The sequence below is a fragment of the Typopeltis vanoorti genome, chromosome 8 (genome assembly GCF_054136105.1).
Source record: "Typopeltis vanoorti isolate ZY-2024b chromosome 8, IOZ_Tvanoo_1.0, whole genome shotgun sequence".
Taxonomy (NCBI): Eukaryota; Metazoa; Arthropoda; class Arachnida; order Uropygi; family Thelyphonidae; genus Typopeltis; species Typopeltis vanoorti.
Window position 1 is genome coordinate 116,248,346 of NC_143556.1, and position 21,655 is coordinate 116,270,000.

The 21,655-nt window shown below is 38.4% G+C and overlaps 1 protein-coding gene across 2 annotated transcripts in view; it reads right to left on the reverse strand.

The window, feature by feature from the left end:
• Positions 1–12,943, reverse strand: part of Rassf (Ras association family member) — a 246,698-nt gene extending 233,755 nt beyond the window's left edge. For both annotated transcript variants that reach the window (XM_090396283.1, XM_090396284.1), the window contains exon 1: positions 12,790–12,943. In XM_090396283.1, coding sequence (XP_090252409.1) covers positions 12,790–12,835 — 46 coding nt within the window. In that variant the 5' untranslated portion in view covers positions 12,836–12,943. The remainder of the gene's footprint in view (positions 1–12,789) is intronic.
• Positions 12,944–21,655: the final 8,712 nt, after the last annotated feature.

The window sequence follows — 21,655 nt, forward strand, 5'->3', positions numbered from 1 at the left end:
AATTCCAGGCATTGACTGGAACACTAATCTGCAAAAATACAAACACATTCAGAACCGAGGCTTACAACATAGGATTCCATGGCAGGACCACAATATACAAACTTCACATTACCCAAACCAACATGCAGAATCATCCTCAGTGGTGCAAAGAGCACGTACAGTGGGCCGATGAAACTTGGAAATCTGTGTTATCTATGGAGTGACGAATCGTGCTACACCTTCTAGAGAGCATAAATTTTGAGTTCACAGCGTGATGTTATGGTTCTGTTTTTCCTGGTTTGGCCTCGGACTTCTGTTTGTGGTACCACAAACATTGAACACTGAGAAGTATCTGAACATTCTGGACAATGCAATGCTTCCTACTTTGTGGTGGTTCCAGAATTGACCACTGTCTCTTTCAGCAAGACAATGCACGGTGTCATAAGGCTGCTACTACTGCTGCTGTAACTAAATGGTTTGTGGACATGAATCTCACCACACTTGACTGCTTTCACAGAGCCCTGATCTCAACCCTACTGAACATCTGTGGGATGCATTGGAGCATTGGGTGAGATCAAGGGAGATCTACCATGCAACAGTCCAGGATCTCATTACATGCCTATAGGAAGAATGGCCCAAAATTCCCATTGATTGCTATCGTATCCTTGTGGAAGGTATGCCCCCATAGGTTTGCTAAAGTCATCGCAGCAAAAGGAGGTCCTATATCTTATTAAGGTGGACACCATGGCCATATGTTCCTCATGTTATGGTGTCTGCTGACTTCTTTCCAAGCAGTGTAGTTATGGTCTCAGTACTGAGCTCTATAAGAATTATAAGTAAAATAGCATTGATATTTTATGTATAATTCTGTGGAACACTTTTTGTAACCTTCCTTCTTTCTGACTGTTTCCACTATACACCAGCACTCCGATATCTATCATATAACCAATTTCAATCCAATAACCTAATATTTAAATAAATGGATTGCAGCATAAACATGAATATCATGTATCACTTTGTCAAATGCCTTTGCAAAATCTAGAGATTACAGATTATTGAAACAAAAGTGTCTCTTTACAAATGCATGCTGACTATCATAAATAATACTACCTTTCTCTACTAAATTTTGTATACAAACTCTTACTAGTTACTCCAATATATTAACGGTCACAGAAGAAAACTACTCAGTAGTTTGATTACAATTGTCCTCATGCCTTTAGGTACTCTTTATTCCACTCTTTAGGAACATTTTACAGCAAGGTTATTAGTACTGTCAATTCCCTAACTGTATTTTGCACACTGAAGTTCCATGAAAAATCTTAACACTTAAAAAAAATAAATAATTGTTGCATACACATTTTGTATCACAACTTTGAACATTTTTACTTTTTTACCCAGTTATTAATAAACCGGCATAGACTAATAATCAAATAGACCACAGAATACTTCTTTGTTAGGCATGTGGATGCTTGGAACATTTGATTATCATCAAATGTTCCAAGCATCCACATATTCCAGACGACTCTTCCTAGCCTGGTGAAGAACAAGCTGGATTCAGGCCAAATAGAGGCTGTCAGGATCAGATCTTCACTTTACGACAAATAGTCGAGAAAGCATGGGAATATAACAAAGATCTGTATTTAAGTTTTGTCGATTTGGAAAAGGCATATGACAAGGTGCTAAGAGAGAAGCTATTCAATACGCTGCAGTTATATGGTGTCAATGGGGCATTATATCAAGCAATACTTAGTCTTTATTTGAGTTGTAAGTCAGCAGTTAGAATTGAAGGAAGTACAGGAAGATGGTTTAATGTTAAATCTGGTGTGGGACAAGGATGTACATTATCCCCTCTGTTATTCATTATCTATATGGATCACATTATGAAGGAAAGTGGTATTAAACATGATATCAAAATTGGAGATGTTAATGTCAGCTCTTTGCTTTATGCAGATGATGTTATACTTCTAAATAAATCCGCTACAAGTCTGCAAGATTCTCTGACTAAATTGAATAGCTGTTGTAATAGAAATGGTATGAAGGTCAGCAATAAAAAGACAAAGACAATGAAAATAGGCAGAATCATTGAAAATGTCAACTGCATTGTGAATGGAGAACCTGTGGAACAAGTAAAACATTTCAGGTACTTAGGCACGATTTTTACTGAAGATGGTAAATTAAATATAGAAATAGACAACAGAATCAGGAAAGCTGGTATGGTGGGAAGTCAATTGAATAAATTCATATGGAATAAGAGAGAAATTAGTCGGAACACTAAATTAGCTGTATACAAGACAGTGTTCAAACCAGTTTTAACTTATGGATCTGAGAGCTGGGTCAGAAGTAAAACACTTGACCAAAGACTAGAGACCACAGATATGAGAGTCCTGAGAAAGATTATAAGCATGAACAGATGGCATCAATGGCAATATCATATTAAAAACGAAGATATTAGGAAAGAACTTGACATTGTCAACATCCAGGAATGCGTTAGCAGAGCTAATCTCAGGTGGTATGGTCACTTAAACAGAATGGGCAAGGAAAGATTCGCAAAACAAGTGTTCTCTGCCAGGTTGGCAGCAAAACGACCCAGAGGAAGACCAAGATATAGGTGGATTGATACAGTACAAAGTGCCTTAGACAATAGAAATATAAGATCTGATAATGTTGGAGTCTTGACAAGTAACAGACTGATTTGGAGGAAAATTGTAGATGGAAATTAATAATGATTTAAATTTTTCATGTAGTACTATCATATCCTGTACACCCCTTGAGAGTACATAGCAGGAATTTGATGATGATGATGATTATTCTTTTCCAATTTTCTGTACATGTAAACACACACACACACACACACACACACACACTTTTGCTGCACAAAAGATCACAAATATTGCCCTACCGAATTTATACTGCCTTGCAGACCTTTTGCACCAACTTATATTCTATTTTGATCTCTCTTAAAAGATGAGATAATCACTTCATGTGGGAGGTTTAATGGAATATTTACAGCACTAATAAAGGATTAAAAACTAATTTTAATGCTTCCAATATTCATCATAATCACTGAGACATCTTCAGAGATTACAAATAACTCTTGTAACACACACTCAAATACAACACAATACTAAGTGAAACACGTGGGTGACTCTCAAGTCCTATCTAGGTGATGTGTCCTCTATGAGCGTTTGTAGGTGGCCTAGGATGTAAAGTGGGACCTCTGATAATTACTGTTTCCAAAAATCCTCGGAAGTTTTATTAACTGTATTTATTTAAGTTTCATTGATTTCTGAGTGCTGCTGCAGATTCTAAAAACAGTCTTTCCTTTTTGAATTGACTATGGTGGAGCATGGTGGTTTTTCTCCAGGAGATCCTGTGGGTTGTATCCAAAATACGGTCTGCAAGGCCAGATTGACCATAGTCGTGACTGCAGATGTACAATTTGTGTTGTTCTAAATGAATGGTTGCTGATCTACATGTCTGTCTGAAGTAAGCCAGCTTGTAGTAACAGGGTATTTTATGTACTCCAGGCACTGAGAGTGGAGGGAGCTGATCTGGTAGAATGGATAAGGGGAGCAAGTTTACAGTGGGAGCTTAAAAGCTGTGTAGAGGTTGTACTTTTTTTTAAGGACCTGGCTATTTTTTCTGATGTGCCACAGATGTAGGGGATGGTGATGGCATTTCTGAAATCCTTCTGAAGAGATGGCTAGGGAATGGGGAAGAAATTGATTATTTTTTAATTCTGTAGCCTTCGGAAAGGAAGGTGTTGTGTATGTGGTTGAGTTCAGTTGAAAGGGAGGTTTCACTGGAACAAAGATTGTGGGCTCTATTGGTTCGAGTTTTAATAATGCCATCTTGTTGAGAGGGGCATTGGTGGAAGAGTTTGTGAATGTATTTACCTGTGTGAGTGGGTTTTCTATATACAGTGAAGAAAAGATTATCATTAGGAAAGCATGTTACTAAGGTGTCGGGGAAGAGTAAACTATTGTTATTTTCCTTTTCCATTGTAAAGTGGATACTTGGATGTAGGTTATTGAGATGACTGAAGAAGGAGTCTAATGTGTCTGTGCCAGGAGGCCAAATAGAAAACACATACTGTACATATCTTAGCGAGAGAGAAAGTTTGAGAGGGGCTGAGTCTATGGCCCGTTTTTCAAAATTTTTCATGTAAAAATTGGCAAGAGGGGAAGCCCATAGCAGTTCCTTCTATCTGTTTGTAAATTTTGTGCTTCCAAGAAAAATAACCAGAATTGATGGCAAAAGAAAAGAGATCTAAGATATCAGAAGGAAAAACTCTTTTTAAGAGTGTTAAGGTGTCATTCAAGGGAATGATGATGATGTCCTTCCAGCTTAAGCCTCAAATACACAGAGATGATTGCTATTATCTCATCCATCATGTTGGAGGCTTAATGGATTTTTTACAACACTCAAAAAGAATTAAAATAGACTTTAATACTTCCTATATTTCGTCCTAGTCACTAGGACATCTACGGGGATTACAAAAAAATTAATGTAACATATGCACAAATAACAAACAATACTAAGCCCAACCACGTGAGTGACACTAAAGTCCTATCTAGGTAGAGCGCCCTCTAAGGGCAGTAGTAGGTGGCCTGGAATGTAAGGTGGGAACTCTGGTGATGAGTGTTTCCCAAATCTTCAGAAGCTTAATGCACCCATATTTATTGAGATTTGGTTGGTTTTTGAGAGCTGCTGCTGCTTCTAAGAAAAGTCTCTCTTTCTTGAATTTGCTGTGGTGGAGCATGGTGGTTTTCTTCCATGATAATCTGTGGGTGGTGTCCAAAACATAGTCAGCCAAGCCTGAATGGCCATAGTTGTGTTTGAAGATGTAAGACTTGTGTTCCTCTAGACAGATGGATGCTGATCTGCCTGTCTGTCCAAAGTACGCCAGCTTACAGGAACAGGGTACTTTGTAAACTCCAGGCAGAGAGATAGGAGGGAGCTGATCTTTCGTAGAATGGATAAGGGTAGCCAGTTTGCGGTGGGGCTTATACGCTGTGTGTAGATTGTATTGTTTTAGTATCTTGGCTATTTTTTCAGATGTGCCACGGATGTAGGGTATGGTGATGGCATTTTTAAAATCTTGTTGATGAGAAGGAAGGGGAATGGGGGAGGAGTTGATTTTTTTTTTGATACTGTGATCGCTGTAGCCATTGGAGAGGAAAGTGCTGTGTATGTGGTTAAGCTCATTAGTGAGGGCGGTTCCACTGGAACAAAGATTGTGGGCTCTCTTGGTAAGAGTTTTAATAATGCAGTGTGACTAAGGTGTCTAGGAATGGCACCTTAGTCACACGCCTGCCTAATGATACACTTACCTTCACCGTATACAGAAAACCCACACACACAGGCAGATACATTCACAAACTCTCCCACCACCACCCCTCTTAACAATATGGCATTATTAAAACTCTTACCAAGAGAGCCCACAATCTTTGTTCCAGTGGAACCGCCCTCACTAACGAGCTTAACCACATACACAGCACTTTCCTCTCCAATGGCTACAGCGATCACAGTATCAAAAAAAAAATCAACTCCTCCCCCATTCCCCTTCCTTCTCGTCAACAAGATTTTAAAAATGCCATCACCATACCCTACATCCGTGGCACATCTGAAAAAATAGCCAAGATACTAAAATAATACAATCTACACACAGCATATAAGCCCCACCGCAAACTGGCTACCCTTATCCGTTCTACGAAAGATCAGCTCCCTCCTCTCTCTCTGCCTGGAGTTTACAAAGTACCCTGTTCCTGTAAGCTGGCGTACTTTGGACAGACAGGCAGATCAGCATCCATCTGTCTAGAGGAACACAAGTCTTACATCTTCAAACACAACTATGGCCATTCAGGCTTGGCTGACCATGTTTTGGACACCACCCACAGATTATCATGGAAGAAAACCACCATGCTCCACCACAGCAAATTCAAGAAAGAGAGACTTTTCTTAGAAGCAGCAGCAGCTCTCAAAAACCAACCAAATCTCAATAAATATGGGTGCATTAAGCTTCCGAAGATTTGGGAAACACTCATCACCAGAGTTCCCACCTTACATTCCAGGCCACCTACTACTGCCCTTAGAGGGCGCTCTACCTAGATAGGACTTTAGTGTCACTCACGTGGTTGGGCTTAGTATTGTTTGTTATTTGTGCATATGTTACATTAATTTTTTTGTAATCCCCGTAGATGTCCTAGTGACTAGGACGAAATATAGGAAGTATTAAAGTCTATTTTAATTCTTTTTGAGTGTTGTAAAAAATCCATTAAGCCTCCAACATGATGTCCTCACAGCACTTAAGCCTCTACACACGTATCTCATCCATATTTCATTTGGCTTTGCCAACATAGTTGCTATTCTTCTTCTTCTTCCTGGCAAGCACACCTAATACTGTATTATATACCTCAAATCAATCTCCATACATTATTCTCCTCTCAGCTCCATTCATTTTTTCTCTCTTCCCCCCCCCACTCTTTTCTTGTTCATCAACTCTGCTTTCTCTCATTCCACTTAATTTCTCATCTTCTTCTTCTCATCATCGGACCTCAAATAGTTCCCAGGATAAGGTGGTCAGCCCTATGCCCCGGTGTATCCTATGTCCTATAATGTTGAGTTCTCAAGGCCAGCTAACTTGGCTATGGCTGAGGAAGATCCTTCAGCTCCTCACGTCACCGACGGGAATTGAACCTAGGACAATCCTTCCCCAAGTATATAGTTGCAAAGCACATAGCCACTAGGTTAACTGCATTGGAGATATTGAAGTCCCCAAGAAGGATGACCTCACTATTGGAGTACTTAGACTGCAGAAAGTCCAGCTTTAGAGAGAAAGTTGAAGAAGTTTGGAGAGCGACAGAGGGAGCATATGAAAAAAGGGCAGGTTAATATGGTAGAGTTTAATTTGAATAATTTTTTTAAGTTTAACAGTGTAAACATATACTAGTCCTTTGACTTATAATGAGCAAATTTCTCATTATTCCTTAATTTGTAATTTAGATTTGCTTCTTTGTAATGAGATGTGAAACATACTACTATAGCAAGGAAATTTACCATGCTATACTGGTAATGGAAATGAATTAATTATAGTAATACTGTTGCGCTTTAAATTTTTATTTTTCTATCACATTCTCTGCAAGTTTTCTTGCTATAAACATTAAGTATCCAGGTGTTACTTGACCTCTACACAAATCTATACTAACCAGCTGCATCATAATTATGCAAATCCAACCAAATGTAGAATACTATACTCATATGGTGAGTAGTGTTTTTCCTAAAAATTTGACAATACAGAAGAGAGTAATCACACTGATTTAATAACCTGCGTTCACCAATTCCCTATTGCTCTTTTAGAATGATTAATACTTTCTGCTGTTTGTATTTACAGATTTCAACTCAACTCTTCATCAGAAGAAGTGACATCAGTAATTCTCTCTGAAATTTCAGAGAGAATACGCTAACCACTCGGCCAACCAGGCTGCCAGCCTGGTTGGAGAGTGGTTAGCATATCTGCTCTCCAGCCAAAGTTGTGAGTTTGAATCCTACCATGAGCATGGATGTTTGTGATTGTCTGTGAAAATACTAGTGGTGGCGATGGGAAGTAGATAGGGTTTGTGTAGATGATGAAGTTTGCTGTAGTTGGTGGATTGAGTGGTGGAGACGGAGAATTGTAGGGTAGGTAGGTCCCTCCCTCAACGAGTCTTTGGACTCCTTGAAGGGTCACATAATAATAATAATAATCTCTTAAAACACATATGCAATGGCCAGGGATAGACAAAGTACACAAACTTGTAATTGTTATGAAAAAATGCAATTGCCAAAGACCTCCCCACCACCACCATTTTTTAATTATGTGTCTCAATAATTAATACAAGTACCATAAAGTGTGATTAGTGGTGCTGTATCATTGTTTGGAGAACATTTCCAATGTTTGAGAACCATTCCAAGAAGGTGAAGTCAATAAACAAGAATATGAAAAACAATAAAAACAACATCGATTTTTTCGAAAATCAAAATTTGTTATATTAATATTTGTCATTAGAATGCCATTTATGTTATACATATTCTTCTGTGTTTTTTTAAAAGTAGAAAAAGATTTTGTATAGAAAGTTATTTTTTACTGAACATAAAATATTATATTGAGTCTGCAGCTACTTGCCAGCCAAAAAAAAATTTACTCACTGTGGGCAAGTGTATTTGTTGAGCCTTGGTAATGGCTATTTAACATTCCCTCATGATTCAACTTCCAACCCAGAGACAAATTTTCTTCCTTGTTCGTCATTCCCTCTACTGCTAACCTCTGGAACAATCTCTTCTTTATGCATTCCCTCAAGAGTACATAATATGAAAATCTTCAAATCAAATGTTAACAAATCCCTTTCTCCTCGCTATTCCACGCATGGTGAACACTGCTTAGGTGTTGGTTACAATATATAAAAAAAAAATTTTTTTTTTAAAAATGAGATACTACTCTTTCTCCTAGCCTTCTTCTTTGCACCATGAGTAATTCTGCTACATATTGCATCCACATTTTAAAGTCTACAATTCTAGTATATTGAAAGCAGTTTGAAGTCTCATCATCCTTTCTTTATAACACTACTGAATTCTGCAATTTTCCATGTAAACAAACTATTTAGACTATTCCAAATCAATTTTAAGGCATTCCAGTGACTTTTTTTTTTACTTATTATAATACAGCTGGTTAAATGTATTATGAAAACTAAAGAAATGTGTACAAATAGAAATTGCTCAAATTGTCCAATAACTAACACAATGCCTTCAAAGTTTTGTTGCCTTTTTCCATGAAATGAATGAACTTGAAATCTGTGCTGAACTCTAAATAAGCCATAATTTATATCAAGTAGAGTGACCTTTCAATTATTCAGTCACAGTGAAAAATCTGCTAATCAACTAACTGATAGTTTGGTTAACTAAATGTGCAATTATAACTGTTCGAGAGTCAGTTGATATACCGACCTATTCAAGGACTGGTTAACTAAAGATTCGATTAGTTAGAAGTCAAACAATTGAGAATAATCACTAATTAAGGTATTCCATTATTCTTAATATCCCCTCCCACTTTTTTTTTTCTTTTTTCAGAGGGGAAAAAAAAAAATCTGTAATTCAGGAATTTCTCCTGTTCTGTCTTTGAACACAGGAACACAATTTTTACTCCCATCACCACAATACAGGAGTCTTCCCAATCATAAGACTTTCATTAAAAAGTTAGGAGGAGAATAAGTACAATCATCGCTTTTGAGTACTGCTTAAGTATCTTTGTTATATTATTATTACCACCCCCAAGACCTCATGAAGTCAAAGACTCATCTGGGAGGTCCTTTTATCACACACACAGCTCATCATACCGTGTTTTAAACACATTCAAACTCTTTGCAGACACCACATTCTCAGGCAAGGCATTCCAATCATTCACAACTCTGCACAAAAAAAACCTGCCTCTCACTCCCCTACTCACACCCTCTTTATACAGTTTCCAGGGATGACCTCTGGTTCTCCCCTGATCTCCCACTATTCTATGTAAAACTTCTCCAGCATTGATACTATAACAACCCCTTACCAACTTGTAGGTCTCTATCATATCTCCCCTCTTCCTCCTGTCCACCAGACTCTGCAAATTACATCTTCTCAATCTTTCCTCATACTCGACATTCCAGAGGTTAGAAACTACCTTAGTCAGTCTCCTTTGGACCCTTTCCAACATCTCTTCATCCTTCTGAAAACCCGGTGACCAAATCTGGAATCAACAAGAATCTCCCTACTTCGACGTGTCAGTGTCCTCTGCATCATTCCCAGAAGCCTTTGTGTTGTCTTCACAATTTTGACAATGTGTCCCCTAAATTTTAGATCCTTATCCACTATCACCCCCAGATCTCTTATTTCCTCTACTTCGAACAATATATTCTCACCAAGCATAAATTCTGCATCCCATCTTTGTTTTCCAAATTTTAAAACCTTGCATTTTGCAACATTGAACTCACATCCCCATTTCTGTGCCCAATCACTCAATCTATTCAAGTCTTCCTGTTAGGCCACAACATCTTCACTACACTTCATGGTTCGTCCCAACTTTGCATCATCTGCAAACAACTGAATATCTCCATCCAAATCTTCACCTATATCATTAATATACAAATTAAACAGCAATGGACCTAAAACAGACACCTGAGGCACTCCACTAGTGACTTTCCTTTTCCTGGATATCACTCCCCCATACACAACTTGTTGATACCTATCAGATAGCCAGTCTCCAATCCAATTGCACCAATCTAATATCCAACCCCATCTGCTCTAGTTTGACTGCAACCTATCACGGGGTACTCTATCAAAAGCTTTTGCGAAATCCAAGTATATTACTGTGTATATCCTTTTCCTCTGTCCAAGGAAGCAGTCACTTTATTGTAATAAGTAAGTAGATTACTAAAACATGACCTCCCTTTAGCAAATCCATGCTGTCCATCAAAGATAATACCATTGTTATCAACCCAACTCTGGATCCTAGTTCTCACAAGCTTCTCCAACAACTTAACCACAACACCTGACACACAGATAGGCCTATAGTTTGATGCTTGAGTTCGATCACCTCCTTTATGAAGTGGCACAATCTTGCCCTCCTTCCACTCCTTAGGAACTTGACCAAGTTCAAGACTCATATTAAAAAAATATGTCAAGGCAGACGTCAACTCCCTGGCACATTCTTTCAGAATACGTGGTGATATATTATCAAGTCCCACAGCCTTATTAACATCTAGTTTACCTCAACTCCCCATACATCTCTTGCTCACCTACAGTCAGTCTCTCCTCCCCATCATTAACTGCTCTCAATCCCTCCATGAAGTCACATTCACAAGATTGAAAGATCTTTATGAACTGCTCATTAAGTATCTCCACCACACATTCTGCATCACTGTCTTTATACCATTTTCTCCAATCAATGTCATCCTTCCATAATTATTCTTTCTTTTGCTGGCTACATATCGAAAGAACTCCTTAGGATTCTTTTTGGCTTCATTAGCCAACTGCTGTTCATACCTCTCTTTAGCTACCCTCACCAACCAAGTCACCCTCCTTGCTTGGTCTTTGTAGACCTCATGAAATTGGTTATTTCCACTTCTCTTAAGCTGTCTCCACAATGCCCTTTTTCTGCTTAATCTCTTTATTCATCCATCTCACACCCACCTTATTTAACCTTCTCACCATTGGAATACATTGAGATATTGCATCTACTAAACAGTTTTTGAAAATCCCCCAAGCTGCATTGATCTCTTTTCCAATATAATATAATATCATCACAGATATAAATAATATATCACACAGATGAGTCAAACTATTGTATCTTTCAAAATAAAGGGGCATTTCATTACAGAATTTGCACAAGTGCTGCAGAATCTCATGCATAACTATCATATCTCCTATTTATTTAGTTAGTATTATAAAAACAAAAATTTATCCTTTCATGTATCAGCAAATAGATATATAAAATTCCTTAAAAATCATCTAAGCATTTCATCCTATCCTCTTCACATATTTCATCTTTTTCCCACTAACTAGTGGTCACTAAATATGCCTACTCTTCAAACCGATTATGCTTATTGTAATTCCTTTTTGCCATATCATGCACTTCTCTTAATCAGAGAAGTGTACCAAGAATCTTCAATAAAAAGTTTTTGGAGAAATAGGTAGCATCTAAGCAAGGAAAGGGGCATGGAAGGAGTGTAAATTAGCACTGTTACTTGAATATTTATAGTGAATATAGATGAATAAAGGTCACTGAAAGTTATGATTTATTGGAGTCCAAGAATAAGAAAAGATAGTCAATGTAAAGATGAAATTAAAAAGGTCAACTATGACATAAAAAAAAAACTGTTAAACTTCATCACAACAATTATTAATTTGATATGGAGACTAATTTACAATCCTATAGGCACCAAGAATGCTGTTAAGTTGCTAAACAGAGTTAATGTTGGACTCATTATCCAAGGATAAGAATCGATGAAAAAAGCAATTATATTAGGATATGTTGTGGGTATGATGCCAAAAAGGCAGTAGAAGAGTTGATAAACAACAATAGAGCAAGATAGTAATTTGTATTAATAATGTTTACTTATAATAATAAATAATGTGGGAAGCTTACAGACTACTGTCCTTGAAAACGTCTGTGTTAGATTGTATGATTCACTTTTTTTTTTTTTAAACAGAATTTAAGTTACTTCTGATTAAAGTAATTTAAATTCATATCACTATGACCTTTCTCTGGATGTTAATTCAAATGTTAGTGGATTTCACTTAACATTTAAAAAACTCCTCACCTGATGATATCAATGAGTTTAAAAGTTATTTCTGTTATCTCCAGTTTCATTTCATTTCTTTTAATGAATAAATAGTGCAGCAGAACTGGAATAAAAATCTTTATCGTCACATTAATATCTTGGACACAGAGGCTAACACTGTTTAGAGACATAACTACACTCAGCAATAACATTATGTAATTAATATTACTCCGGCATCATGAAGACAGGACTCATCGCAGAGGTCACTCATATATATAAATTTATATATTGTGTTACTGTAGTGGAACTATTAAGTACTTGAGGCTTGGGGAAAAAAAATGATGCTAAAATGTGCTCAAATTTTCAAACTTCTGTATGAATTAAAAATCGTAACTGGAAAACAAATATAGAAATCATGAACGAAGTGCCTGAGTCCAGAACACAAAATGACGCTCCTCAACAGCATGGAGTAATTTGAAATACTCGGAAGGACGCTTTTAAAAAATTCATTACTTACCAAAATACACTGGCTTTCCACATTTGTGACACTTCCACATCTTCATTAGAAAGTTTATAAAGTTAAAAAAAAAAGACAACAAAGATAAATAAAAAGGCGATAACTGCGAAACTTATTCATACAAGCATGATAATAACACACGCTGACTTCTAATGCTCGCACCCAACTACGACGAAACATGTGTAACTTCTTTGAAAATTGCCGGTACCTTAGAGGAGTTAGTTACAGCAATCCTTGTAGAAGAATGGAAATAAAGTCGATTTTTTTCTTTTTTTTTTTTTTTTTCTTTTTTTTTTTTTTTTTTCTGTGGGTTTTGTTTTGGTGCAAAATTTGGAAAGCAATAATATAATAATGACCACAGCATGTAGTCTCTGATATGGAGGACCACTACAATAATTTTCGTATTTATTATTTTTTTATTGTATATTTTTAACTGTAGGCCTGCTAGTTAAAAACCCAGCAAACAGCGGAATAATGTAAAAGAGACAGGGTAGTAAATTAATATAAACTGTGATGTATATTACTTTTACTAAATTCTCAGAGTAGTTATTCCTGTTTTGAAAGTGTAAAACCAGAAAATAGCCAAAACTACTAAACCTGCCGGGTTAGGGTGATCTGTGGAATATGTTGATTTGTTTTTAGGTCAAGTTTCTGCTTGGCGAGGGGAAAAATCCGTATTTCCGGAAAGGAGGTGGGGTGGGCTACCACCGTGTGAGATCAACTGAATCGCATACAGCTGAAAAGCTGTTAATTTTAATTACGGACAGTGCAGTAGCTAAGTTTATGGGAAGTCTATTCTCTCTGTTCATTGAGTATGTTATTCCGTCCGTTTTGTCTATTTAGTTAAAAACACTATTTTCGGTGAAGAAAACCATCCATCACCGACCGCATTAGACTGGATTCACCTTTAGTTGAATAGGCTCTTAACATTCTCGACAGGATTTGAAACTCAGTTCTTTCCATCCAAAATGCATTATCTTTACCAGCTGAGCCACAGGATTCCAGATGTGATATTGATGTACAATAAGTAAAAAAAAAAAAAAAAAAAATCAGCTAACGCCTTTTATTCCCTTATAGGGAGTAGGCGAGACCTTTATACCCTATCTATCTCTTTGGAGACTGGGTGGGCAGTTCAATCTCCACCGGTAGCCAATCAGAGATAGCTGGCCCATGTCTATCACTAATTACAGCAGTCACCGATGGAGAGGCTGGCAAACAAGTGCTGCCATCTCTTGGTACCTAACCCTAACAAGATATGTTACTGTCTGAAATAATGTGGGTACTACGATCGATTTTCTTGAGTAAACAGATGGTTTCCTTTTTCATTTATTTTAATAATATACTTTTTTCAGCGAGTGAAATGTAAGAAATATCAATCGTTTTTTTAAAACTAAGGATCACAAAGTGCTCACGAGCAAGTTAACAAATTAAAAAGGAGTCAATTTATATACGAGGTGGTATCAAAAAGTTTCGAGACTAGGTTACAACACGCCAACAGATGCCAGCACAAGGCTGCATGCAGTCACAGAGAGCACCTACCTTCATAAGTCAGAGTGCCAAAAGACATCTTCCTGTGTACATCGGGAGCTGTGCAACTGATGCTATTCTGACCACCTGCGTTACCACATCTGCGATTTCATCATGGATAGCAAGTTAGAACAAAGAGCAAACGTGAAATTCTGCATGAAACTGGGCAAATCTGCCACAGAGACATTTGACATGATTCGGCAGGTTTACGGCAATGCTGCAATGAGTCGTTCGAAGTGTTTTGAGTGGCATGCATGCTTCAAGGGCAGAAGACCATCACTGGAAGACGATGAGAGATCAGGAAGACGTTCAACGAGCTCAACCCCCAAAAATGTCTAAACCATTCGGCAACTTGTGCATGAGGCTCGACGGAGAACACTCCACAACATTGCTGCCATTGTCAGTGTGTCATACGGAACAGTCCAGGCAATCCTCATGTGTGATTTGAACATGTGTTGTGTTGTTGCCAAGTTCGTCCCAAGGCTGCTGACCTGTCCTTCATGTCAAGGATCATTTCCGGTGACGAAACTTGGGTGTATGGGTACAACCTTGAGGCGAAGCAACAGTCTTCACAGTTGAAGAGTCCATCATCTCTACAACCGAAAAAGGCGAAGCAGGTCTGCAGCTCGACCAAGTGCATGCTCATTGTCTTTTTCGACATTCGCGGCATTGTGCATCGAGAATTCGTCCTCAGGGGCCAGACCGTCAATAGCGAGTTGAACTGCCAGGTTTTAAGGTGTCTGAGGGAGGACATTTGGCAAAAGTGACCAGATCTGTGGAGTGTGAAAAACTGGATGATCCATGATGAAATGTACCCTGTCACCGAGCTCTCCTCAGATGTGAGTTTCTCACCAGAAACAACATCATCTCACTTCTGCACCCACCCTACTCACCAGATTTCACTCCTGCAGACTTCGCCCTCTTCCCAAAATGAAGATCCAGCTCAAAGGTCACCGTTTTGACACCAATGGGGAGATCCAGCGTGAATCGGAGAAGGTGCTTGACATGTTTCGAAAAGAAGACTTCCAGGACACATTCCAGAAGTGGCAAGAACGCTGGGAGCGCTGTATTATTATTATTATTATTACTACTACTACAGGCTACTCCAGGGAGTCCTTAGACTCATCGAGGGAGGCCCTAAACATCATGTTCACACAACTGTTCAACATTCTCACAGTATCTATCATACCTTGCCTTGAACTCGCTCACTGTCATAGCACCCACAACAGACTCTGGCAGCTTATTCCACTCATTTACCACTCTAAAAGTAAAGAACCCAGCTCTAACACCCCAGCTAACCACGCTCTTGCCCAGCTTCCATGGGTATCCCCTAGTTCTCCAACCACCAGTCCTGATCTCAAAAATATCCTCTGAATTAATCCTATAGAATCCCTTTAGGAATTTGAATGTCTCAATTATATCTCCCCTTTTCCGCCTATCGACTAGTTTCTGCAACCCACAAATCTTCAACCTGTTCTCATATGGTTCATTCCATAGACCTGCTATCATCGTAGTCACTCACCTCTGGATCCTCTCCACCTCCTCCCCATCAAGAAGGAACCGAGGTGACCAAATCTGAGCACAGTAGTCGAGATGAGGTCTTATCAGGGCTCAGTACAGAGGTACAATAACTTGCTTGTCTCTGCTCGTCAAGGTATTTTTCAACAACCAAGTGAGTTGATGAGCTGATTTAGCTACTTTCGCAATGTGCCCCCTAAACTTCATCTCCGTATCCACCAACACTCCCAAGTCCCTGGCCTCATCAATCTCTTGGAGTACAGTTCCACCATGTGGTATACTGCTGCTAATCTTTTCACTCCGAAATGCATAACTTTACATTTTATCACATTAAATTGACATCCATTCTCCTTAGCCAAGAACTCCAATCTATCTAAGTCATCCTGCAAGACTTTGACATCTTCTGCATTCACGATCGCCCTACCCAACTTTGCATCATCAGCGAACAAATGAACTGTCCCACTTAGACCCTTCCCTATATCGTTAATGAACAGATTAAACAGCAGTGGTCCAAGAACAGAACCCTGTGGCACACCACTAGCCACAGGCTGTCTTTTGGACTCTACTCCTGAATAAACTACTCTTTGATATCTCTCCATCAACCACCCAGCTATCCATCTCACCAACCCTATATCCATTCCCATATGTTGTAGTTTATGGATTAGAATTCCATGTGGTATCCTGCCAGGTCCAGCAGTATCACTGTAAACCCATTTCCCTTATCCAGTTCAGCCGTCACCTTGTTATAAAACTTGAGCAAGTTACTGAGGCATGATCTACCCTTCACAAAGCCATGCTGTCCTCTGTACAGTATCTCATTTTCATCAATCCATTCCTCTATTTTTCCCTTGACTACTTTCTCCAAGACCTTGACAACGACTCCTGATATGCTGATCGGTCGGTAATTTGCAACCGTAGTCTTGGATCCTCCTTTATGCAGTGAAACTATTTTCCCCTCTTTCCACGCCTTCGGGACTAAGCCAGACCCGAGACTCAGATTAAACAACATGGTCAAGGGCACTGATAATTCCTTAGCCGCTCCATGCAAGACCCGTGCCTGTATACCATCCAATCCCACAGATGTATTCACATTAAGGTTCTGTAATAGACTATTCACCTCCACTTCATTCATCTCAATTCCTGTGTAAACTAATGGTTCCTTCATTTCTTCAATGTCACCACCTGGATGATATACTTTTGCAAAGTGCGCGCTCAGTAACTCCACTATATCGACTGGTTCAGTGAACTCTTTACCATCGTCATTCCTTACAATAATTTTGCCATGTACAGCTTTTTTCTTGCTTGCAGCATATTGAAAGAACTGTTTGGGATTCTCTTTTGCTTGCATAGCTAGTTTCCTTTCATAATCGGCTTTTGCTGTTTTTACCACACTCGTTACCCTTCTGGCCTGCACTTTATACCGTTCGTGTGCCTGCAGGTCACCCCTTTCTTTAAATTCCCTCCATAGTTGTTTTTTTTTTTGCAGCTCAAGCTTAATGGTGTTATTCATCCATTTAACCCCTACTTGTTTCACTATTCGGATCTTAGGTATACAATCAGCCATAACCTCCTGTAAATGCTCTTTGACCACTTCCCATGCTCTATCGACGTCCAGCCCTTGCAGTTGTACATGCCATGCCACTGATCCAAGCAATCTCCTAAGCTTGTCATACTTGCCAGCATGGTAATTCCACATATACCCTGTCTTAATCACAAATTGCACACCTTTAGCCACCTCCCAGGTCAAGACCTTATGATCACTCTCACCAATAGGTGGCAACATGGTCATATTCATTACAGTCAAATTTTGAGATGCAATTACCAGATCAAGCACTCTCACACCCCTAGTATTTTCAATTACATGCTGTTTCAGATAGTTATCTCTTAATAACTGAATAAAATCCATTTCCTTCCTCACATGTGTCCTCTCCTCCTTCCAATCAATGTTACCATAGTTGAAATCCCCCATAATAATTACCCTCCTTCCACTCATTTCATCAATTTGTTTATGCATACCATCTCCACCATCTATTCCATCACCTGGTCTATAGCAGCACCCAACTGTATATTTTATTCTGCCAGTGTCAATCTCACACCAAATAGCCTCAAATGAGCTCCTTTCACTATCCTGCAGTACTTCAATTTTCCTTGGCTGCAGTTCATTGGCTATCATCAATAACACCCCTCCCCCCATTTTATTCTCTCTGTCCTTCCTAAACATACTATAACCTACTACACATGCTATCCCACTAACTATATCATCTTCAGTCAGCCGTGTTTCACTAATGCCAATAACCTGTGGCCAGGAAGAGCCAATCAAGGCCAAAAATTCTTCCTTCTTGTTCCTAATACTCCTGGCATTAGTATACATGAATTGCAGTGATCCCTTTGTCCCACCCCTATCATGATGCGTTATTCTAAATGTCCCATTCCTATTTTTTGTCCTTAGTGCTGGCTCAGGTACATTATATACATTTTTACACTCAACTGTCTCACTGATGTCTGGATATCCACTCCCCCCCCCCTCCTTGGTAGTTCTAGTTTCCCTGGTTCTGCACGTCCATTTTCACTTCATTCAGCAACACTTTTTCCAGTCTCCGCACACCAAGTCCATTCAAATGCAGGCCATCCATCTTGTATAAGTCCTTTCGCCCATCAAACTCATTCCACGAATTCCACACCACACCGTCCGCATAACCTGCGCATAATGTCATTTGCGATTATGGCCCTCCTTCTAAACTCCTCTCTGTCATACCGCGGTAACAGACTCACCATTCTAACTCTGTCACTCTTTTCTTTCGCTACCTTTAACAATACTTTCAAGTCCTCTCTCATAAAAAATTTATCACCTTTCAATTCATTCGTACCCGCCACAATTATTAATTCTTTCACCCTCTGTGTTTGCACTCTAATACTCTCACTTACATCCTTAAATTTCGCACCCGGTAAGTACGATTTAGTTACACTCCCATCTATTACTCCTCTTAATAACGAGTCACCATACAACACTCTTTCCTTCATTTCGGAAACTCTCCCACGCTGTTTATTTACGTTAGCCGAATCACTTTGGAAAGAGTTTTGCAAGTGCTCTAATTGCCGCTGCGCATTTTGTATCACTGCGCGCAACCTAGCGATCTCACTTCCTACAAATAATTCCTCATTTTTTTTTATCATTCAAACCATTTTCTCTTTCTGTATAATTGCTCTCACTCTTTCGTAGATTACCGCTCACATTGCCATCTTGTACACCGCAATTCCCTATCAAGCCACTATTTTCACTCGCATTCTGGCTTTCTTCAACCATAACTGTCTCACAACCTGACACATACTTCGACTCCTCACTTTGCATACACTTTCTACACATTCTCCCACCACTATCACTTTCAATCCAAACTCCAGCCTCATTTGGGAATGCATACATTCCACACACATCACATTGGACAAATTCTCTCACATTATAGTTTTTGAACAATGGCGTCGTATTTTTGGACGCCATTATCTTACGTCGCATTGGCGCCATATTCAAATCTATGAAACGTATCGTTAAATACTAAATTAATTAACGGAATTTACACCAAAATCACACAGACACAACAAGCTACCAAATTTAGACAATATTACGTTATTCTAATTTCCATTCAAAATTGTAATTAGCTTTCGGGAGCTCCCTGAAAACACGACCGTTCGCCTGGCCAAGAGGACTAATTTGAAGGTGATAGTGTGTAAACCTAGATAAATAAAGTAATTTCTTATAAACAGAGCTAGTCTCGAAAAATTTTGATACCATCTCGTATATATCTGGAAAATAATTTTACCACACCACTACTAGATAGTCGATTTCCTCACCTACGACCATCATTGTCATTAATTTTAATCATTTTCCCAACAAAAGCAGAATTACAGAGGAAGTGATTTAAAAAACAAATCTTTCATTAGCAGTTTAAAAAAAAATAATAAAAAAACTGCACTCATGATGATGAGAGATGTCCGCGAAAATTTTATGATATTTAGAAGTGGAGATTTCAAATAAGTAATTTTTGTTAAAATAATAAATAAATAAATAAAACAAGCACGTGATGTCTGAGTTGTCCTATGGAAATGACGTTTGCATTCATAGTACTAGAATGCTCAAAGAAAGGCAGTTCTAAGTTTCATTTTAGTCATCTACTAGAAGAACTATTTTATATTTTAAATAATGAATAAATCGTCTCCCGCGATAAGTCTTTTGACTCAGTGGAGACACCGTTGTAATACTACGAATAATTATAAATGGTGCAGCAGAACTTGCATAAAAATGTTGCTCGTAGTATTAAAATCATAGACGCAGAGACTAACACTGTTTAGAGACATACCTACACTTAGCAATAACATTATGTAATTAACATTACTCGACAGTGTAACTTGCACTGGCAAGTAGGTTTTTCCTCCTGGAAACTCGGGGTGTTAATCCCGTAACTGAAGAAAATAAAACTTCAGAAAAATTTCAGAAAATAATGCACATACCGTCCACCGAATTAGAAACCTTTATGTAGATGTAAGTAAACGTCACTTACAAGCATATACCGTAATTACTCGATTTTAACTCGCTCTTTTTTTCCTCCAAAATTAAAGTAAAAAAAATCGTGGTGTGAGATATAAGCAAAGGTTTTCGAAAACTAAAGTTTTTCAGGAAAATAACCAAATTGGTGTTTATAATTAAATTCTCAGTATTCATTATAAATTATAACTGCTCACATTATTTATAAAATGAATGCATTTAATTTTAATTATCAAAGTTATTTACGCGATCGGCTGCTCGCCTTCATCATGCCATATATTTAAATATTTTAGCGATATTGATTCTATAAATAAATAAATTATTTCTGGCAAAATGATGTCCCAAGCTCTCAAAATCCAGTTGCACAATAGTTCTAATGGTCTCTTAATCTTAATCCACCCCGTGCAATCTAAGATCAAGTAAAAGTCAATGCTCTCACTCCAACATTTCCTCTACTGGTTGCTTCCATCTCTATGCATATGACTGGTACAGTATTAACAAAAGATCGCGCGACTCAACGACAAAGGCAAGCCGACGATTGTTGAGTTGAAATGTTGATTCTCTTTAACTGAATTCCAAACTACCTGAAACTGCCATAACAACATTCACTATCTATTTCTTAAAGTTTTAAACTTTTTTCGTGTGCGAGGTATATGCGAAATTTTTAATTTCTTTTTTCGTAAAGTAAAATCAGGAGTGCGAGATATACGCGAGGATAAGGTGTATTCGAGAAAATACATTAAGCAAAATATTTAGGAACATGTCTCAGCAAGTGTTCTGTGACTCTATTTAAGAATTCTTCTGGTCAATAGTGATAGTAATAGTCAATAGTGTTGATCACAATGAGGAAAAACAAAGTATCTTTCAGAATTTGATTAAGGGCTTATTTAGGGTAACTGTCTAACTACACCCACGATTATGAAAACAGCAAACTAACTGGTTTCTCAAAAGGTGAGATATCCCAGGTTTTTAACTCACATCGCTTATTTAATGGTGTAACTGTGGTCCTAAGACAATCTGTCAGGAACGAGATGGCCGTCTTCGTCAGAGGGCATGTATGGACAAACAGACCTTCCTGTGCAACTGACCAAAGCATTTAATGAAGGCTTTTCCTGACCACATATTTCACTGAACTATGTGCAGGGAATTGAAGAGGATTGGTATTGCCAGTCGCATGCCTATACAAGAACCAGCGATTTCTGTGAAGAACTGGAAAGTTTCGTCAACAGTGCCATCAGGAATACTGTTACTTAACACGGGAAAAAAGTCCTGTGGTCTGTTGAG